This window comes from Hoplias malabaricus, chromosome 4, assembly GCF_029633855.1.
Source record: "Hoplias malabaricus isolate fHopMal1 chromosome 4, fHopMal1.hap1, whole genome shotgun sequence".
Classification (NCBI taxonomy): Eukaryota; Metazoa; Chordata; class Actinopteri; order Characiformes; family Erythrinidae; genus Hoplias; species Hoplias malabaricus.
In genome coordinates, this window is record NC_089803.1 from 33,106,129 (window position 1) to 33,128,433 (window position 22,305).

At 36.4% G+C, this 22,305-nt stretch overlaps 2 protein-coding genes across 2 annotated transcripts; both read left to right on the top strand.

Annotated features, from left to right (window-relative positions):
* Positions 1 to 18,012, top strand: si:dkey-234i14.2 (RNA-binding Raly-like protein). The gene is made up of 8 exons (XM_066670019.1): positions 1 to 159; positions 958 to 1,033; positions 10,044 to 10,091; positions 11,496 to 11,653; positions 12,686 to 12,799; positions 13,545 to 13,672; positions 14,594 to 14,639; positions 17,223 to 18,012. Exons 2-7 carry the CDS (start codon positions 966 to 968, stop codon positions 14,624 to 14,626), a joined length of 549 nt encoding a protein of 182 aa, XP_066526116.1. The 5' UTR covers positions 1 to 159; positions 958 to 965; the 3' UTR covers positions 14,627 to 14,639; positions 17,223 to 18,012.
* A 1,105-nt stretch (positions 18,013 to 19,117) lies between these two features.
* urahb (urate (5-hydroxyiso-) hydrolase b) lies at positions 19,118 to 20,554 on the top strand. Its single transcript, XM_066668826.1, has 4 exons — positions 19,118 to 19,210; positions 19,501 to 19,644; positions 20,210 to 20,345; positions 20,462 to 20,554. Exons 2-4 carry the CDS (start codon positions 19,508 to 19,510, stop codon positions 20,552 to 20,554), a joined length of 366 nt encoding a protein of 121 aa, XP_066524923.1. The 5' UTR covers positions 19,118 to 19,210; positions 19,501 to 19,507.
* The last annotated feature ends 1,751 nt before the right edge of the window (positions 20,555 to 22,305 follow it).

A 22,305-nucleotide genomic window follows, 5' to 3' on the forward strand; every position in this document is an offset into this window, starting at 1 on the left:
CATCCTGCAAGTCCAGCTCTAAAAAGACATTTACTGATTCTCGCTCTCTCTCAGAGCAGTGAGCTTTGAGGAAATCTTCAGCTGAATTTCAACTGTTAGCAGAATTTTTCTTCAGTTTTCACGGGACCTTGTTCAACAGTGAGCATCACAGTCTGCAATGTAAGTTCAAGATTTTTTACATTGGTACTGTTACTTTTTCATTTGTTTACTTACTTCTCATGGCATTTACTCTGTGTTTGGTGGTACTTCCGAGGTGATATCCTCAGATGTAAGGTACACGGAAAGATTCAAGTTAGTGCTTATGTAATGATTATTTTAAATGTGAGGATCTCTGTTACCTTACAACACTATCCATTTTTAGACACTTCTGTTTACCTACAGTGCATACAGTGCGTATATTGTAGTTTCTGTTACAGTGTAACTAGAATAAAACCTCCTGTTGATTACATACAGTTACTAAAAAACTTGATAAGGGAATAGTATCAAAGAAAATTATTTTTAAAAGTGTATATAAACAAAGCTCAGGAAATGTGAAAATATGAAACATGCATTTATTTGTTATTGTATATTATACAATAATAAAATGTGTCTTCTGTGATTAACCTATCCATGGCAGTGAACACTCACAATAGTGTATCAGGGGCACTGAGCATACACCCAGAGAAGCAGTCAGCCACCTTCGGAGCAGTTAGGGCACTTCAGCTCATTTTTGAAGGAGGAGACAGAGTTGTGTTGTAGTTTGCAAAATACTGCAGTGAAAGTGATGCTACATATGTATTTGTATGTCACCATCCTTACAAGGAGCCCAGGGAGTAGCTCAAAGGTTTTTTTAGAAAGCGAAAAGTTAATATAAAATAATTTCAAACATAATGCAAAAAAAATGGATTAAAAATAAACTCACTCACTTCAGGCTTCTACATAAATTCAGCGTTCATTCTGTGTTCCCTGTGTTTTTAGATACTCTCATGGCTGGGGATCAGCAGTCCTCCAGATACAGGGCAGGAATGAAGCGTTCCAGTAATGATGGGTTCAGGTAAACGCCACTATGCAAATGCTCAGTTTGAAGTGTGTGCTGATGTGTGGTTTTTGGTGTTTGTGTCATTTAGATATATCATTTTACATTTTCTAACTGCCTTGACTCATTTTGAGTTTTCTTGTGCATACAGCCCACTCTTTTCACCATTCTATTCTATTCTATTCTATTCTATCCTATTCTATTCATCTGTTACACATTATAAATACTCTCATTGTAGATCCTGTAGTCTGGGAATCTAACCTCATATTCCACTGCAGTTACATATATTTTTAAGTTACATTGACTTCCCACACCCTGTTTGGCTCCATTTTTGTCTTTTCTATAAATAGAAAAAACACAGCACCATTGCTCCACAGCTTTATTGGAATGGGTGAGATCTGTGGGTGGACTTAAAGAAAACAAACTATTTTATTGTGGGTTTTCCTATGTTAGAGTCATTCAGGCACAGAGAGAGAGAGAGAGAGAGAGAGAGTTGGGGATAAAGAGATGTTGGGAGTTAAGGGTATATTTCTGTCTCATGGCAGTGTTTCTGTCTTTATGGATTCTCTCTCTCTCTCTCTCTCTGTCTCTCTCTCTCTCTCTCTGTCTCTCTCTGTCTCTCTCTCTCTCTGTCTGTGCCTGAATGACTCTCATGAGCCTGCCTTGCGCAAGTATATCCCCCTCCAATGTGTCTCTATATCTGTATGTCCAGTCTGGCTCTCTAATGGGTTGTCATTATTTGGGGTTTGAAAGAGCAGAGGCTGCAGGTGGACACATAGACTGATGCAGAGTGAACACAGGTCAGAGCTGTACCACAGGCTGCAGAATTCAGAGAGCTGGAGCAGCTAAATGCACAATGCACTGGTTAAGACCTGTGATTCTATTATTGTTAACTACAGTGATATGGGTTTGTGGGGGTCTGGTGGTAAAATATTTTTTTTAAAAAACCTCAAAAACTTGAAGATAAATTATTTACTGATGGAAGAGTACTGTCGCTTTGGATAAAAGCGTCTGTCAAATGCATAAATGTAAATGTGATAGGGCAGCATGGTGGTGCTGCAAATAGGCTGGCTCCCTAACCAGGGTGTGTCCCTGACTTTCATCCATTTAATTAACTATAGGCTCTGGACCGACTGCAGGTCTGAACAGAATGAAGCTGTTACAGAGAATGAATGAATGAATAAGTACTGATACATGGCTGCCGATGGACATTATTTTATATAATAAAAAATATTACCTTATATTAATTTCACCAGTAGTGTAGTTAGTACAGTGCATGATCTATTCATGCTCATTATAATTCCAAATGACTGACCACAAAATTTGAGGATTGTTCTGTAAATCCCAATTAAGAAATTTCTGTGCTTGAAATTCTTGTTTTGCTCCGCTACACTGTCTTTAATTTACATTTTTTCCCCTGACAACTGCTTTGTTTTAAATGACTAACAAACCTCTATCCCTAGTCAGGATCATTAAAAAAGCAGGATCGGTCTTCAGAAATCTGTATCATGATTTAGGTACTAACTGAGGGTGTGTGATATTCACACCAAAAGTAGTGCATCTATGTGTTGCCACAATTATCAAAAGGGTTATGAGTTTGGTCTCTGGTGTTGTCTGAACAATCCAAGGTCAGGAGCATCCAAGCTCCAGGTGGATGGTGTTTGAAGGTGTTGTGCTCCTCTATCTAGCTTCATTAGTGACTAATGAAGCCAGGGCATTTCAGTATTTTAGAGGAATGGCTGGAGTTGGAAAAAGCTGGATGATTGGATTTTTTTTCAAGAAATGGCTTACACTTTCTGCTTTCTACAAAATGACCTACAGCAGCTGTAACCCAACTGCAAAGTTATTGTTCTTACAAATACTATCACGGCTTGATAACATGGTATAACTCAAGAGTTAGCAATTACAAAAATTGTTGTAAAAAACTTATACTTGCTTATACTAGTGTGTCTTATTTGAGAGAAAACAGCATGAACAGTGAAGATGATATGTCAAAGGTTACAAATTGCACCTTTCAAATAGAACTTGCCAAGTCAGAACTTCATAGCGTAGGTGACAGATACCAGGCATCTGAAGAGATTAATGCATGCTGACGCTACCTCAGGGAAAGTTCATTCGTGACACGGTTACAGATATACTTCCTGAGATTTTTTTGTAACTATAGTCCTCTGAATACCTTTTTTGTATTTTGTTTTTAAAATACATGCAGTGTGAGGAAATACATACAGGGTGTTTGTAACCCACACACAAAAAAAAAAAAAATTGGAAAAATAAGTTTTTGGAAATTTAGGAAACACTAAGTGTTTCTTGAGTAGGTTTTGAAGAAATGGGGTATGTACGGTTAAACTTAATTAAGCAGATCACACTTGTAGCACAGTGATAACTAACAGTACATTACAAACAAGCCAGCAGTCTGTTATCTCTCCAATAAATAAAGCATATGTTTACATTTCACAAGAGTGGAATTAATATACATGTAATCAACATAAAGCCTTACCACAGCGTCAGAGGTAACATTAGCTCTATTCTGATTGCCAGTTTTTGTCAGTCGGTATTTAATGGCTTTACATTGATTCATAAATTGCAAAATGTAAATATAAAATGGAAAAACTGATGAAAACTGATGAGCTATCTTCAGTGAAGATTCTAACTGAAAGCAACATACAAACAAATGTTGTGTTTAAAATCCAATATATATATTTTTTGCTGTAGCATTTTTTTTCCGAATTAAATCATTAATAATGAATGAATGCCTGGTCTGATGAATTAATCAAAATAGTGCAAAATATTGTATTGTGTCTGTTTATATAAGGGTTTTTTTCTGTTTCCACTATTAATCTACCTGTCCATCTGTAAACAACTGTGGGTGATATATTTCCAGGTGAGTGGAAGAAGAGTTGAACACGTTCAATAAAGCTGTCAGACACCTGCAGGTGAACACTGGCACATCAGTTAAATATCTGTCATCTTTCTGCCACCTTTACAGTCCTTAAAATTATAGACTCCCATTTAGACTTTTTTTCTGCTGAAAGTCAAGACACTGAGAATTTGTCAGAGAAGTCACTGGTGTATAACTGAATGGATGATATCTGCTTTGTGTCATATTTGCCTGCACATACACAGCAAAAACAAAAATGTTCACACTTTATTGTGTGTGTGTGTGTGTGTCTGTGTGTGAGAGTATGTATATGTGGGGGTTGTATGATTAAACACGTGTCCAGTTCCTGTCCAGTCTAATTTTGGAATGTTGCCTAGTTGGAAGAGTTTTAAAAATGCAGTTGGGATATAACAAGACAGACACTTGTATAATGTTATATGAAGGTTTGATTCAGAAATGTATACTTTTTAAAGTAATCCAGACTGATTTGGCTCAGAAAACTACAATGCATTTCAAATCATTATCAACAATCGTACAAAGCATAGCTTGAGCTTTTAAATGTAAGCACAGAATGACAGAATGCAGCAAATGCTTGTTTTGTTCAATAACACATTTTGCATTTTTCAATACTACATTGAAATTGTTCCACCTACAGGCAACAGCAGTCCCTTTAACTGGGAGTCAGAAACAATGTATTTTGCAAACCATCATATTCATCAACTTCATACTCAGGTAATTCATCTTTAAAAAGCACTGGTTTTTGAAAGGACTTTGTATCAGCATATGGAGATGCTCTCTGACGATGGGAGCATTAAGTTTTATGTACAGATTTGTTTATGGAGATGTGTGCAAGTAGCATGAAATAATCTCTCCACTCCATTAAACCCAGTCATGCTCCCGCAGTCAGGATGCCTTTCTGAGCAGTGTGAACACTCAGTCTGGATTAATCAATGTGAATTTTCCCAGGGGACCTGCAGCTTTGTTTCACGCAGCAAAGACACTACATATTCATATTCAGTCAGATTTACCCTCAACAATCTATTTCTGTTAGTTTTAGTTAGGTAACATAATTTCATATTTGTTTGAGTTTGAAGAAACATCTAATGCAAAGTTGATATGCGTTATTTTTCTCTGACCATTCAAGCTAAGAATCATTAAGGAACTGTTGTTTTAAGAGAATATGTCCAGGATCAAATTTTCTGCATGGAACAATCCTCTTACTTGATCTTAAAGAAGGATTTTAGGGTTTGTTCTTGAAGTTCTGCGTACTCTGCCTCACTGCATAAATTTACACTTTAGAAGCACTAACAGATGCACAAATGATGAAGAAGTTGCTGTTCTTAGCTTCACGTTGTAGAACAGTATAATCTCCTCAGGAGGAAAAAAGCTCACAAAGTGAGACACTGAGTCAGTTACAAATTAACATAACTACTTTTGTAGAATTTCCTAAACTCTTGAGCTCTAATTTTTTTTAAAGCCAAATTCTTCATTAAGATTTCAAATTCTGAACGGTTTAGAGACTACTGGAAAATTCCCTTTCTCTCCTCAGACAGTGGGAACAGTAAACAAACAGATAGGTGGTACTGGAATGCCGTATAATCAAGATTTTTATTTTTTATTTTTTGAAAGACTACATTCAAAAGCTTAAATCTCAGAGTACATGCATTTTTACATGTTTATATAATAAAGGCATGAGTCATCACTGTCCAAATTTTGAAACAATTAACTATTTAGTCAGTAAAATGAAAGGAACAATAGGTATGTATTTAAATTTACATTTTATATTTATATAGAATGCTATATAGAATTAGTTTTGACAAAAACAGTTTCAGAGTTTTGCGCAATGTATAATATGTATCTGAGGTTATGCTCTTAAAAAAATCACTCAGTATGATGCTAGTCAACTGTTATCTGACATAAATGAGCACTTAGCAATCTGCTCCAGGCATTTATATCTCCACTGTCATTGTGTTAGCAGCAGCCTGAACAGAATTTTCTGGTTTTACATGTCCCAGAAGAAGCATTAATTAATTAATTAGTTAATTCAACCACCCAGCATTGTAAAACGCTGTGTTTGGGCAGACCTAGCTAAGAAACATGAATAACTAAAAGTGAGAAAGCACTGGATAATGATAAGTGATATGTGTGAATGTCAAGAAGTACTAAAGAGCTTAAGCAACCATATGATGAACATTAATTTACAAGAACCCTAAACCTTACACTAACCTTGTTTTGTTTTTTGTTTTTTTGTTTTTAAACTGGAGCTCAGCGTCTTCAGTTCATTAAGTGGCGTTAGACATGCTGGTATGGCAAACCATTTTAGCCTGAAATTACACCAGCTCTAAGTCTTAACTCTGTGTTTACTAGTAACTCAAATTCAAGATCTCTGTAATGAAGTTTTTATTAGTAATGACTAGTTATAATGTCATGATGACATATCCATAATGTAATTTTGACTTTTCATATTTTTTTCATATTATACATGAAATTTCACTCTCTCATCTTGCTTGGTCGCTCTCTCTCTCCTACGCAGTAGTTGTACTGGGTGAGAGGGGCCAGTGTAGGGTGTACACAATTGCATGGCTGGCTGCCATAAAGTTTGAGTTTCTCCTGGTAAATCTGAGTGTTATCCAATGTGACTTGGGCTTGCAGAGAGGAAAGTTCTGACTGTTTTGTGTTCATTTGCACTCAACAGCAGTTCAACATATTGAGCCTTCTTGGAGAATGTGAGTGGAATCCTGGACAGTATACAACACACCGACTTTGCTGTTTTCCTGGTGGACTTTTTAGCTCATGTTGGCAATGACTGGGAAAAATGGGAAATAACTGGGAGGAATGGTCTGGCTGATCTGAACCTGAGCAGTGGGATGTTTTTGGATTTCTGAGTTACACACTTTAAAAAGTATGGTTCTTTAACAGTTTTTAGAAAAGAATATGAATTTATATAGAACCCTGAAAACTCGAAAAACACTTTGTATAAATAAAGGTTTCTTTGTCCAGCATCTACAGAGTGATAAAGAATGTGCTATAGATGGTTCTATTGTAACCGGTTGATACTATAACTATACATTTTTTTTGTTGTGCAATAAATAACATTTTAGCACATTTTTCATTAATATGAAAGAGGCTTTCATAATGCAAAGAACCCTTTAATAACACAAGAGGATATTTAAGTGTTCATGGCTCTATATAGAACCATTTTCTTGATTGAAGAACCATAATTTTTAAGAACATAGTCATGGTTTGTCCATAACTAACAACATATTTGTACACAATGTCTCTTTTAAGTGTACTTGGTATCAGGGCACCTTGGGCCAAATGTAAATGACTGACTTTGTGGTTGTGTCTTCTAACATTAAGTGATAAATTTTGGACACTTGCATAAAGAGACGGGGTGACCATCTGGTCATGACTTGGATCAAATGGCAGGTAACACTGCCAGACAAATCTGGTAGGCCCAAATGTATTGTGAGAATATGCTGGGAAAGACTGGCAGAGGGCTTGGCAGAGAATGATTTTAACTCTGTCCTCAGAGAGAAATTTTTTTTAGGGATATAGAGTCTGAATGGAACCTGTTAAAGGCCTCCTTTGTGGAAGCAGCTGCATATAACTGTAGCAAAAAGCTTGTTTGTGCCTGTTATTGCAGCAAACGAAGAGCCCAGTGGAGGATGACAGTGGCAAGGGAAGCCATCGAGCAGAAGAGTGAGGCTTTTAAAGCTTGGCTGGACTGGGTAACTGATTTAGTGTATGGGTATGGGTAAGGCAAAGGCAAAGATCCAGAGCATGGGTTATGAGTTTGGCAAGGCCTTGGTGAATGGCTTTCAAGTGGCCTCAAAGAGTTTCTAGAAAACACTTTGGTAGTTCAGGGGGGAAACTCCTGAGCTCATCCTTGTGCATAACAAAGATGGTGAAATTCTGAATTTGACTGAGGATAATGTCTGACTTTGGAAGAGCAGTTTTAGGAAATCCTAAAGCTGGGATGTCAGAATGCATTTCCTTAACTATCATCACCAGTAGATTGACCAGAGGAGGATGGGTCACCCCTTGTGAGCCTTGGTTCCTCCCAAGGTTTCTTCCTCAGCTGGGGGAGTTTTTCCTTGCCACTGTCGCCCCTGGCTTGCTCACTTGAGGGTTTTACATTTGTTTTTACATTTCATGTCAAATCTTTGTCTTACTGGAATTCTGTGAAGCTGCTTTGTGACAACATCAGTTGTGAAAAGCGCTATATAAATAAATTTGATTTGATTTGATTAAGTGAAGTGACAGAGGTATTTGAAATCCTCCACAGTGGCAAAGTCTCTAGAGTGGATGAGATTCGCCCTGAATTGCTAAAATCCTTCGATACTTGGGTGGTGGGGGTGGCTTTTTTGACTGTCACACTTCTACAATATCACATGGATATCTAGAATCATTTTAGGGCATTACATTTCTCAGCCTCGCTGGGAAAATATATGCCAAGGTGCTGGAAATTTATGGACAGAATTTTGAATTTAGAGAACTAAATAAAGAGGAAAATAAAATATGTCTAAAAAATATGCTTTGCAAAAATATATCTGAGACTATTAGAGATACAACCTGGTTAATAGCAGTAAGGAGGTTACCAGTCAGACTTTTAGTAAAATGGAGTTGTTTTATTAAAACCATAAAGTGTCCAATGCCCTTATGTCAAGAGGAAGAATCTCTGGAATACTTTATATTAGAATGTTATAGGTCTAAAGAAGTGTGGGAAAAAGTAAAGGATATAGGTTTAAATTTTGATGTAAATATTAAAAGTATCTATTATGGCATTTTTGATTGTAATATTGATGAATATAAATGTAATTTTTTGTGGTATATTATATGTTTGGCAAAGTCTAAGTTGTGGAAAACACGATGTAAAATGACAATAGAACAGTCTTTTGTCTCTAGTGATGCGGTTATGAAGAGTATTAGGACTGAATTAAAAAAACAAAAGACTCTTAATATACTTTTTAAAGACTCTTTGGGACACTCTAAATATACGAGACTGTGCTCGTTTGTATGTGTAATTAAATGTTTGGATGTATGAGTATATAATTTATGTAAGCTGGATTTTTGGAAGGACTGTACATATATTTGTATTAATTAATAAAGTTTATTATAAAAAAAAAAAAAAAAAAAAAGGAAAGGAGAATCCATCTGAGTAACAGTGTAGAGTTTATCGTGTCCATGGAATGGTTGATTCCCCCTCTTGCAAGTTTTTACTCCAGAAAGAAGTAATACTCCCTCTAGGTAGGGGGTAAAAACTTACCCCAGTTGAATTAGTGCTAAAATTTGTGTCTTGTTCTCGAATGGGAAGTGGAATTGTGAGACTGACGAAATGTTAAGTGCAGCATCTGCAGTAATGCAGTTGCTATTCCAGACCATTGTGGTAAAGAGGGACCTGAGCCAAAAAGCTTTCAATATTCCGGTATATCTGTCCCCATCCTCTCCTATTATCATCAACCTTGGATAATGAAAGAACAAGATCATGAACACAAGCATCTGAAATGAGTTTTTCCCAGTGGATTTCCGGTCACACTCTTTGTGACTGGCTAATAAGTTTAGTAATCTGGGAGGAGCATGAAGTAGAAATACTGTTCCTTCATGTTTAGAGGGGCCAGGTGAGGTGGTTTGGGCATCTGACAAGGATCCCTGGACGACAAATGAAATTCCATGTAAATCAATGGTGATATTTTACTAGTCAAAGTTACATTAAGAATATGTTTTTAGATCTGTAGATCTATTAAAAAAAACTATAGTTGATATCCGAATGTAACACTTTAAATTACAGCCCACTAAGTACTGGGTAAGTACAGAAAAAGTACCTGTTAAGTAAGCCGTAAGATAAAATAAGTAATGAGTAAGTAAAGGGTATGATACTAGAAATATGTGGTCATTACTGGTATCTACATACTCTGTACTTACCCAGTAATTTGGGGCTGTAATTTAAAGTGTTACCAAAATTACATTAAATGGATCTTGAATTTTATTTTTTAATCTGAAACAGCTTGTCCAGCACCTTGTAGGAGATTTTAATCTTTAACATCCCAAGATTTTGGTGACATACCTTTCATCAGAATTAAATAATTAGGATTCTAAATATCTAGTCAACATATTCAACATGTTATATTCCTCTCTTTCTGTTCTTAGAGATGAGAATCATCTTGAAGGTGGCTGTTACCGAGAGCTCTATGAAAGGTACTATTTTCATTCCTCAGTATTTGTTCTTACTCTAATGTAGCATAACCTCTTAATCAGTCTGTGACTCTGTGAATTAGGGCTCCTATTTGACAAATATACCAATGATTCCTGTAAAACGAGTAAACAAAACGTATGCAAAGTCTGACAAATAAAGAGATATTAACCAATTAATCATTTAAAAACCATATTCAAATAATCAAGTTTAATCAAGCAATTATAAAAGGAAATTTTCCTCCATGAAAGGAAATTTTACTGTAAGCAGTCAACAGTAAGTAATCCACTACATCTTTTCACACGATTCTGTTAAGCTACATTTGTTTATAATATCCATGTTTCCAGTAGCCCTCACTGGGCTCGCAATGTAGTCAGAGGTCACAGCATGATAGAACCACATCTCATACTTCATAAATGTCACGGCTGCAGGGAGAACGAAGAGACGGACGTAAATGCAATAAATTTATTAAACAGGACAGAAGCAAAATATAAACAAAATAAACACGGGTACATACAGGGAAACTAGACAAGACTAAACTATGAACTAAATGAAGACAGACAGGGAAGAGCCATGAACCAGGGTAGACGCATGTAAACAGAAAGACCAAGAAACACATCTACGCACACAACACCAGACATAGGAGCACTCAAACCACAGGGGTATATAAAGACAGGACAAACAAGGAACACCTGCAGACAATAATGGGACAGAGGCAAGATTAAGACAGGACTAGGGCGGAGACAGGAACAAAAACAATAACAGAGAGCCATGTGCTAAGTAAGCACATGGTGGGAACCACAAACAGGACAGGGCCTGTGACAATAAACAACTCACTGATCCTTTAAAACAGCTCTCAAAGGCGCTAAACTGGGCCAAAATGTTTGTAAGGCAGCACTTCAGGTTTGTAAAGAAATTTGACACTTTCCACAGTTAGAAGTGCTTTGCAGCAGGGTTTTCTTGAATAATGTCTTTAAAGCTGTGTCTGGCTAACATTATTACCTGAGCTTTGATCATTTGCAGTGATTATACAAGAGGGGTTAGAGGGTAGAGATGACAAAGCAAACCTGTGACTGACATTACAGACTTCACAGTTCAGAGAAATCTGATGCTGGTTGGCTCTACTCTCTTTCTGCTGAACCTTTGACACTGGGCTTGGTGACCTTGGGTTTTTAAACATCCTATTTAATTTCATGAATTTCTGTGGATCTCTGTCTACAAAGAGTGCACTTTAAATAGCTGAATTCAATGAGGCTGTAGATAGATAGAGTGAAAGGCAGGCAGATAAACAAACATAACTTTTTGGTTTATATTTTATTATTTTTAATATTTTCCTTTGGATTTTAGATAAACAGGGATAAAATCAGATCAAGACCCTCCTGTGATTAATGTGTTTTCTGCCTCCTCAGGGGTTCTGGACATGCTCCTGTCTCAGCAACAATGGCCTCAAATCATGCCAGACCTCAGAAGCGAGTGTGTTCTTCCTCCTCTTCTGTCCTGCAATGCAGTACACAGTTGACCAAATGCAGATCCAGGATCAGCAACTCCAAATCAAGAGGAGGTCACAGTGAGATTCTCAACTAAATCATTACTGAAATCTCTACACTAAAAAGTGATGATTTAAACGTACTTGCTAATATATATGTTGACACCTTTTCATTAAGCATTTTCTCTTAAAGGGTATTAATAGTACATTTGTTTGATTGCATTCCACCACAAAACATTAGTGAGTTGAAGCACTGATGCTGGATGTATTAGTTTAGGATCATTGGATCATTTAGATTTGCTCCATATACTTCTAGCATCATATGGCCTCTTGCTTGGCATTGAACATTGTGACCATAGCCTCAAATGCTGCTACTCCAAAGTGTTCCATAATCTTCTGAGATTATACATCTTTGACCAAAATGGAAGGAAACTGGTAACCTTCTGGTCTCAGACTTCTCTAACCATAAGGCCATGACTTTTTGGTTGTGTAACTGTTTTGTGTTTCAGATTAATAAGTCAGTTTATATAATACACATGTAAATACAAGGTACACGTTAAATTAAGTACATTTAAATTTAACACTATAGTTTCAGTTTGTGGAAGTCTCTCTCATCCACATTCTCTCTCTTTCTTTCTGCATATATCTTATTTTAATCACGTAAATGACTTAGCTGCCCAAAGGCCATTGTACATGTGTGTATTATATATTAATAAGTGTGTTAAACTTTCTCCATACATGTTTATCACTTGTCAAGCTCCAGATGGTTCCTTCATTAAAACCTTGCTCTTCCTCAGGCTCTGCTCACTCAGGAATCAAACCTCACACAATTATACCAAATTAATAGTGCATTACACTTGATATGGGTTTATACTGCTATAATTACAAGCCCTAATAGTTTTTAGTGTTTGTGGATCAGAGAGGAATGTGTTTGCCTTTATAGCTGTGATTGGGTTGTGTTGGAGTGGGGTTGTATTGTGGTGGAAGTAGAGGATGGTATGTGAGAAGTGTTATCGCACTGTGGATGAGAGGTTAAATTCTTTGCTGTTTCTGTCATTAAAAATGTTGTATCATGTTAATAGTGTGGGATAATTCCCTGTTGTCTGTGTGCAGTGAGGATGGAGGAGCTGCAGTGTATTAAGAGAGAGCTGAAGGGGATAAAGGATCAGATTGATGAGCTGCTGAACAGTCTGGAACACATGGAAACACAAAACAAAGACACATCTGGTACTATACTTCACTGACAATGTCAGTTTCTGTGTCAATGAACTTTGAATTAATTTGCATATCATCACTGTTCAAAAAACATGTAGTGTCTCTAAAGTGATGACTTTAGAGGACAATTCAAAACGTTAATCTGAAGAGGTTTTTCTATGTAATTTTGGTCATGTGGGCAGCTTGGTGGCAGTAGAGTCAGGAACACAGGTTGAGTCACTGTAACACCGCTTCAGGGTTCTGGGGTTGTGGGTTCAAACCCTGCATTGACTCACTGCCTGTGACAAATTTGGTGTGTTCTCCTTGTGTCTGTGAGGTTTTCCACCTGGGGCTCCAGTCCAAAAACACATTGGTAGGTGGGTGGTCTATTTAAAAGTTCCTCTATATATGTGTGTGATGCCCTTTGATGTACTGGTGCTTTGTCCAATGTATGTTACATCCTTGCACCCAGTGATTCCATGTAGGCTCTAGACCCACCCAGTGTAGTCTTTCACACTGGCCACGCACGTGAATCAAAAATGTGTCCCTCAACAGATACTACGTAATTCTGTTTCCGTGATAGAGTGTACTGACGTCATGAATAGGCTGGCGGTGCATGTGAGGCAAAGAGTGCATATCTGCAGCCAGAACCTTCTTGCAAATTATACTGTACTGCCCCAACAAGACATGGTGCTCTGTACTCTTGTGCTCAAATACTGACAAATTTCAATACTGATTATTGACGCTGACACATTACTTTGTATGTGTGTGTGTGAAGGTAGCCTGCCCCACTTTCCTCTCTGCAGCTCTGTGAGCAGTATGGAAGGTTCCGTTTGCAGTGCCATCACATCCACCAGAGCATTCAGAGAAAGACAGAGCCTGGAGCCCAAAGGAAGCAAATATGAGGTAAACATATTCACCAACTACTCCTGTACTCACAAGTCTTTTCTACAAATATTCAATGTAGCTGTTTGTATTTCGTTCCAATTCAATGGGATGAAGTTTTGAAAGACAGAGACCAAGTATTTAAACAAGTGAATCAAGTGAACGTTTGCTTCTTTGGAATTAACACCAGCGGCTGCACAGAGATACACTCTGTGGATATGACTGTGGAGCTCTGAAATACACTAGCACACTTCAATTTGTCAGCCTTCATGGCAGGATAGATCCTTCAGAGGAGATGGCTAGAAATGAACATAATATACATCATCAGTGTGACCACTAAGAGATCTTTATAGGAAATACAATAGGTGTTCTCTAAGTGTTTGAGTACGTTTCCTCCAGGTGCTCAGGTTTCTCTCCCACAGTCAAAACACACATCGGAACGTGCGTAATTGAGTGAGTGTGATGCTTTGTGATGGTCTGGCGCCCCCTCCAGGGTGTGTTCCTGCCTTGCACCCAATGATTCTGTGAAGAATACAGACACATCACAACCCTGAACAGGATGAAGTTGTTACAGAAAATGAATGAATGAATGAATAAATAATAATGCAGAAGCTCAGGGATTGTATTTTGGGGGTTATGTAGTCGCTACTATTTAAGGAATGAATGATCTGTTGGTTCTCCAGCAAGGCAGTTTTTTTTCATACAGATGATTACAAAATATATAAAATATTTTCAATTTCCTGTCACAGTCCTGCTGTTTTGAACCTTGAGTCCTATAGCTGATGTTTACAGAAATTTGAGAAAACCAATGCAACTGACACACAGCTTTATATGAGATAAACGTTGTTTTATGATTTATGCAAATTGTTATTGTTTGAATGTGCTTGACTAGGGTCACTTTAAAGTTTCTAACATTTGCTCTGTCTGTGTTTTTCCCAACAGAGAAAACATGAGTCAGACTGTTATTATATTTAAGAGATGAATTTGGGTAAGAAAACTGAAACTGACATTATATAACATATATTTTAATGATGGTGTTATATAACCTATATTTTAGGGTTAGCTATTTCTCAATCTGCTTTGAAGAACAATTCATTTATTGCTTGGCAAAGAATATCAGTGAGAGTATTTCTTTCAAAATAGGGAGAAAAACATTGTAGGTCAGTCATTTCAAAAGTTTCTTCACCAATGCTTCCTTTTAAAATGTTTCTGAATAATGTACACCAATCTACTAAGATGAATAATGAATAACAAGTGTGAGGCATTCAAGCACTGATCAATTAATTTTAAGCCCTAATTGGCACAGCTGGCATTTTGGCCTGGATCTTAATAGCAGAACACACCTAGGCACTGCTTTGCAAGGTTTTCACCCTACACACTCTGAGAGTGAACATACCTGATGTTAGACTTAGCTAAAATATGCACCATACATTACAACTCATAGCACTGTAAAGAGCTCATTTCAAATAAATCCTCTTTCTCTTATCATTTGGGAATAAAATAGTTTGATGTAGTATACACATATTGTTAAAATGTCAAAACATACCACTTGCTACCCAGTCTATACTGTCCATATATGGAAACTACACTGTAGAAATTGCATTTTTTTCATTCACTGTTTTTATGATGCCATGAAAATCAAGATATTTACACACTACATTGTAACATAATAATGGCTATTCATGCTGAAATTATGAGGAGTGTTCCAACATTTGCTTTTGGAATGCAAAATACCAGGCAGCAAATCAGAAGAGGCATGATTTAGAAAAATCAGTTTTAAAGGTACATTACCAATGTTGAGTGTTTAATTCTAAGGGAAAAAGAGAGGATGCAAAATGTGTAACATGCAATTACAAGAGGTTTTGGTACACAAAATCACATGAGCATCAAAAATGGGCCTAAGAGAACAAAATGAAATATGTAGGCCCTTTAATAACCTGGAACTCGTAGGTGTGAGTGAATCTGTGTCACCCTGTGAAGGACTGGCGCCCCCTCCAGGGTGTATTCCCAATGATTCCAGGTAGTCTCTGGAGCCACCGCAACCCTGAACTGGATAAGCGGTTACAGATAATGAATGAATGAATGAAAGTTTGTGTCTCTGATCAAATTAAGTATCGTATGATACCGTTTCCAGGTAAGCTTCAATTAAAATGTAACAAATGTGGATTCTTTTTAGAAGTTATGTTACTATATCACACAAAGATATATGTCATTTTGGTTAATATTAACCAATAAGCTTGCAGTTCATTCCAACCTTAACCGCCTCAACCTATAGCAGAAAAATGCTAGTTTTGAGACCCATCCTGTTACTGTTTGTTTTCACCAAGAAATATATCACATGATGAAAGAATAAGTTATGACTGACTTTTCACATCAACATTTTACAAAATGATAATACAATCTGACTAATAATTATAGTCTAAAAGCCCATGTGTAAATTAAATACCACCATAAATAAACACTGGGCGGTGAATTTGTTTTTCAGAGCATTGGGTCAACATAAAAAAAATCAACGCAAAATTTTGTGACAGTCTTTTTGAGTTGTTTCGACTTCTGCTAAAACTATATTGATCCAACAAAGTGTTTTGAGTACAGTGTACAGAGTACATCTCACATCTTTCACATAATTGAAACAGTAAAAAAATATATATATTATGTATACTGTATAAATGTCACAGTTATAAGGCTCCATTTCAGTCAGTTGAGTAGGGGAGGGCGGGACTAGTTTGTGAATGAAACGCTTCTCGAAGTTCTATGTAAGCTCTAGAAAAACAAAATCCCGGACGTTTGTGAATTTCCGCCCGGACATTTTTTGAAGTCTAAAAAAGAGGACATGTCCGGGTAAAAGAGGACGTCTGGTCACCCTACGTAATAGAAACTTAACTCCTCTCCGTCTACCTCTAACTTGTTGCGCCTTAAGTCTCAAAACGAGTAAATAATTAAATTACAAATGCACCTGAGGGTCATAAAAGTGTTCCTTTTGGATGTAACACTGTCTCTTACAGAGTTAAGGTAAGCTAGCTGGCTAATTCTGCCTATATCCACCAAACACGGACCATCAACACAATAGAAAAACGGGCAAACCTAAACACGCCAATAAAATAAACCACTTATTTGGGTGAAGAAAATAGTTATAACCTTCACCCTGGTAGCTTTTATGTGCCTTATCCACAATAAGGTGTGCCTGGAGCATACTGAAGCAGCCTTCTCCGGTCAAATCCATCTTGTCCGAATGGGCGGGAGAAAGCATATGAATGAGAAAATGGCGTCCAATACAAATAACTGAGTTGCCAGAAAATGATTTTTGCTTTTTAATATTTAATGGAATATACTGAGTTCGGGTTAGTCAGGAAATTGTCTTGAAACAACACTTATATTATTTATGTTACCAAAACACATTATAACATTAAACCATTAAAACATTAATATTAAAAAATCTACCAAAATCATTCAATTACATTTTTTATCTTAAAGCAGTGCATATGTTTAAGTATTGGCTAAAGGCCACCAGAATGACTTTTTAGAGTGTAAATAACACTGGAATCCTGATTCAAACCTGGTGTCATTTCAGGTAAAATCAATGGATGAACCCAGATTCAGGAGTGAAGAATTGTGTGGTTCATTGTAGCTTCAGCTTTTCATCCACTCAGTCTCCACCATGCCAGAGCCAAGAATATAAAACTGTTTTTCATCATAAATTTATGTCCTGTCAAATTAAAGCTTTAGCCGTGCATCAATGCAATAAGCCTCCTGCTGACCCATCATCACGCCCTGAGAATTTCTTGTCGTCTACCATACATATGAGACCTAATGGCCTAACAATAGCAAATATATGCCTTAAACCTCTCTATTACCCTGACATATCCCATATTGCCATTGAGACAGTAGCTGTAAAAAGATATTACAGTTTGATCTCCTCTTTTTATAAAAATTAGAGTTAGAGTAATTAGAGTATCAGTATATGAACTGTGGAGCAGCTGTCTAAACAGAGCTACACAAACAGAATTAGATCTGCATATTAAAAAGGTTTTCATTTAGTTTCAGCATAGAGTTTTATGACCAAGCATTTTCCCAGGAAATCATCTCAGTAACAGTGATAAGATAAGCTAATTAAATCATGAGGTCGCTCCAACAAATTTCACCTCTGCAAGGGCACAAATGCTTTAAGAAAACAGCTATTAACCATAGTTAGGCAGTATTCACTGATTAAAGAAGGATAGTTGACACATTTAGAAATATTTAGAAAGTGTTTTACATCTACTTACTGTATATATACCAGTTTCCATTTTATAGTTTTAGCTGTTGCATTCAGAACATTCGGTTGTAGCATAAATAAAATGAATGAGAGGAACCTTCTCCCTAAAGCACAATATTGAAAGACTGTCTCATTATTCTTAATAAAGTCTTAATTAGAGCTCTAACTCTCAAAGTATTTTAACATTAATGTCAATGTGTTCATTGTTGCTCTCATTTAAGTTTATTTTCCTTATATTGTTTTTCTCTGTATGTTTCTAAATATAAATCACGATGACAAATAAAATCTTTTCAATTCAATATATTTCAAATGTATTTGTATGTGTATTGTATGTGTATGTATTTGTATATGTTTTTGTTTTATTTATTTTTTTTATGGTTGTCACAAATCAGTTTTACTGAAATGTTGTTCCCTGTTGTGCAAGCCAATACAGTGGCAAGGAAAATCTAAAAATTAAGAGGAACAAACTTTGAGAAGAACCAAGATTGAAAACAGCAACCTGTTCTCTTCTGTTTGACACTAGTTGGCAATAAAATAACACAAGAATAAAAGGAAAAAATAATACAAATAATAATATAAAATATGGGAACATATAAAGTAGCAAAGTTAACTTAATCAATTAACACAAATCCTTCTTTTCATCTCTGAGTAGAATGGGAGATCCCACTCTCTGCTTTTATATTGAATACTTTATTTTACATTTAAATCTGTGCACCACATTAGCACTGGAAATAATGTAGTCTATAAGAGTACAGTGACATATCTTGATCTATAAGATAATATCGTAGTGTAGTTTTGATTGAGAGCTTTACTATTTGGTAGTCAGAACCTATTTGTACATATTTGTAAAATGCACTGATGGTAAATATATCAATATACTGTACAGTTGCATACTGTAACTATCACATAAGCTGATATGTGTCTCAGAGATGAGCAACAGTTATGTGTCAACATTAACACTAGTTAAACCCAAAATAAAGTGTGATTTGGACCAATGGACCTATGCTGGATGGGGTCATGGTACAAAATGCACATTACTTGAGTCGTGCTAAACAGGTTAAACTATTACCAAATATTTTAAAGGACATTTGTTAACAAACTACTTTCTGTGATAACTTGTAAAGAAATGTGGATGCAACTCCCTTTGCTGTTTAAACATTAAGCCAGGGAATTGATGTCATTGATTAACTCATCACTCCACCATGCTGCAACCTCAAGAAGGACAAATCAGTTGGACGTTTCCTCATTTTACTGTGAGTGGACGAGCAGGCGACATCACTACAACATAGGTCTGCACAGAAAAGGTAATATTTTCTTTTTACTTTTAGCCCTGAATATATGCATAGTTTAACCAGGTTCCTAAACCTTAGGATAAAATTAGATTTTTGTTTCCAGCTAATACTTTTGTGCATGTTACAATATTTTAAGAGTTTCAGCACCATGGACAGATATTGTCAGATAATCGACATTTGATGGACAGAGTTTCTAACTACAATCGCTATTGTTTTACAGATTTGTTTAGCACTACCCAGAGCTCAAAGTAAAAAAATTTTCACAACTTACTGATTACAAATACCTGCCTATTACTAAACAGGTCCAGTATGACAACATCTAAGACTGGCAGCCCTCTTACAACTCATGTGCTCAACACTGCAGATGGGGTTACTGGAGCTCGCATGGCTCTCAGTCTACATCGTCTAGACCCTCAGATGATCCTCTGGAACCTCATAAGTGTAGGGTATGTGCCTTGTTAGTTGTATGAATATATATATATATATATATATATATATATATATATATATATATATATATATATATATATATATATATATATATATATATATATATATATATATTCTGTGAGACTACCTGCTGCGCCACCGTGCCATACATATATATATATGGCACGGTGGCGCAGCAGGTAGTCTCACACAGCTCCAAGGGCCTGGAGGTTGTGGGTTCGATTCCCACTTTGGGTGACTGACTGTGAGGTTCCACCCGCTTCGGGTGTGTCCGTGGGTTTCCTCCGGGTGCTCCGGTTTCCTCCCGCAGTCCAAAAACACATGTTGGTAGGTGGATTGGCGACTCAAAAGTGTCCGTAGGTGTGAGTGAATGTGTGTGTGTGTCTGTGTTGCCCTGTGAAGGACTGGCGCCCCCTCCATGGCTCCTGCCTTGCGCCCAATGATTCCAGGTATATATTCATTCATTCATTATCTGTAACCGGACATAAAATTTATGTAGGTATATTAACTTAAATTAAGCAAATCGAATTGTGAAAGTTTCTATTGTTTATTCTTTTCCAGAACCACAGACATTGATGGCCACTGCACAGATTTAATCACCAAGGAGGCTTTCACAGCAGGAATGTACAAATTACGATTTGAGACTGGACAATACTGGGAAAGTTTAGGCCAAATCTGTTTTTACCCATATGTTGAGGTGAGTGAAACACAATAAAAATAGAAAAACTATAAATGCTTAATCACTACTATATTGATTCTAAGATGCCATGTTATATTGCCATAGCCTATTGAATAATGTATATTTTTACCTAGATCGTCTTCACCATAACAGACCAGGAGCAGAGATTTCATCTACCTCTTTTCCTAAGCAGATACTCCTACAGCACCTTTACAAGCAGTCAGTAAAGGAGCAGACACTTAGACTAAATGGATTTGAATAAATAAACTGATCTCTAGTGATGCACTTCTGTATGCATAGAAGAACCTTCCTGATGTGCTGCTGGAAAAACTCTGATTTGCAAACCATTATTATTCTACGTTAACTGACCTGTTTTAATGTAAGTGAGCAAATGATGTTCAAATACCATACCTGACATCTGGAATAACGTTGTGACTCTTATATAGGTAGGTAGATAAATGAATGAATGAGTGAATGAACGAGTGAATTAATTAATTAATCTATCTATCTTTACAATTATATAGCGCCTTTCTAGACACCCAAGGATGCTTTAGAATCCACACTGCTCAGAACACTCAATCCACACACACACTGGGGAGAAGCGGCAGCCAAATGCGCACAGCATACTCTCGACCAGGAACGACTGTCCACCTGGAGAACTGCATCGGGCACTAGGGTTTCACCCAAGATAGAGCGCCAATCCATATCTGGGCACACGCATATTCACTCACACACCAGGACATTTTATTAGAGAAGCCAATTCACCCACCCTCCATGTTTTTGGACTGTGGGAGGAAACCAGAGACCCCAGAAGAAACCCATGCAGACACAGGGAGAACATGGAAACTCCACCCAGATGGGACTTGAACCCAAGATCCCAGCACTGAGAGGCGAATGTGCTAACCACTAAGCCACCGTATTGAATATGAATTATCATTAAAAACAATGGACAATTATAGGGATTTTGAATATCATTTACATAAAAACTATACAGTAAAATCATTTCATACTTTATAGGTACATAGTATGGTACACACTGAACTGATATCTGTTGGTTTTATGGACTACTTATTAGAAATGACCATATAAAGCAGTTAACTTGAGTCATCATTAAAAACAATGGAGAATTATAGGAATTTTGAATGTCATCTGCTTAAAAACTATACAGTAAACTCACTTCATATTTTATAGGTACATAGTATGGCAGACACAGATCTGATATCTGTTGGTTGTGTGGACTACTTATTCAAAATAACTATTTTATAAAGCAGTAAACTTGAGTCATCATTAAAAACAATGGACAATTATTGTGATTTTGAATATCATTTACTCAAAAAGTATACAGTAAAATTACTTCATATTTTATAGGTACATAGTGTGGTACACCCTGAACTGATATCTGTTGGTTGTATGGACTACTTATTCAAAATTACAATTTTATAAAATATCAAACTTGAGTCATCATTAAAAACAATGGACAATTATAGGGATTTTGAATGTCATTTACATAAAAACTATACAGTAAAATCACTTCATACTTCATAGATACATAGTGTAGTAAACCCTGAACTGATATCTGTTGATTGTATGGACTACTTATTAGAAATGACCATTTTATAAAACATCAAACTTGAGTCATCATTAAAAACAATGGACAATTATGGGGGTTTTAATATCATTTACTCAAAATTTATACAGTAAAATCACTTCATATTTTTTAGGTACATAGTGGGGTACACCCTGAACTGATATATGTTGTTTGTGTCGACTACTTATTAGAAATGATCATTTTATAAAGCAGTAAACTTGATTCATCATTAAAAACAATGGAGAATTATTGTGATTTTGAATGTCATTTACGCAAAAAGTATACAGTAAAATCACTTCATATTTCATAGACACATAGTATAGTAAACACAGAACTGATATATTTTGGTTGTATGGACTACTTATTCAAAATTACAATTTTATAAAACAT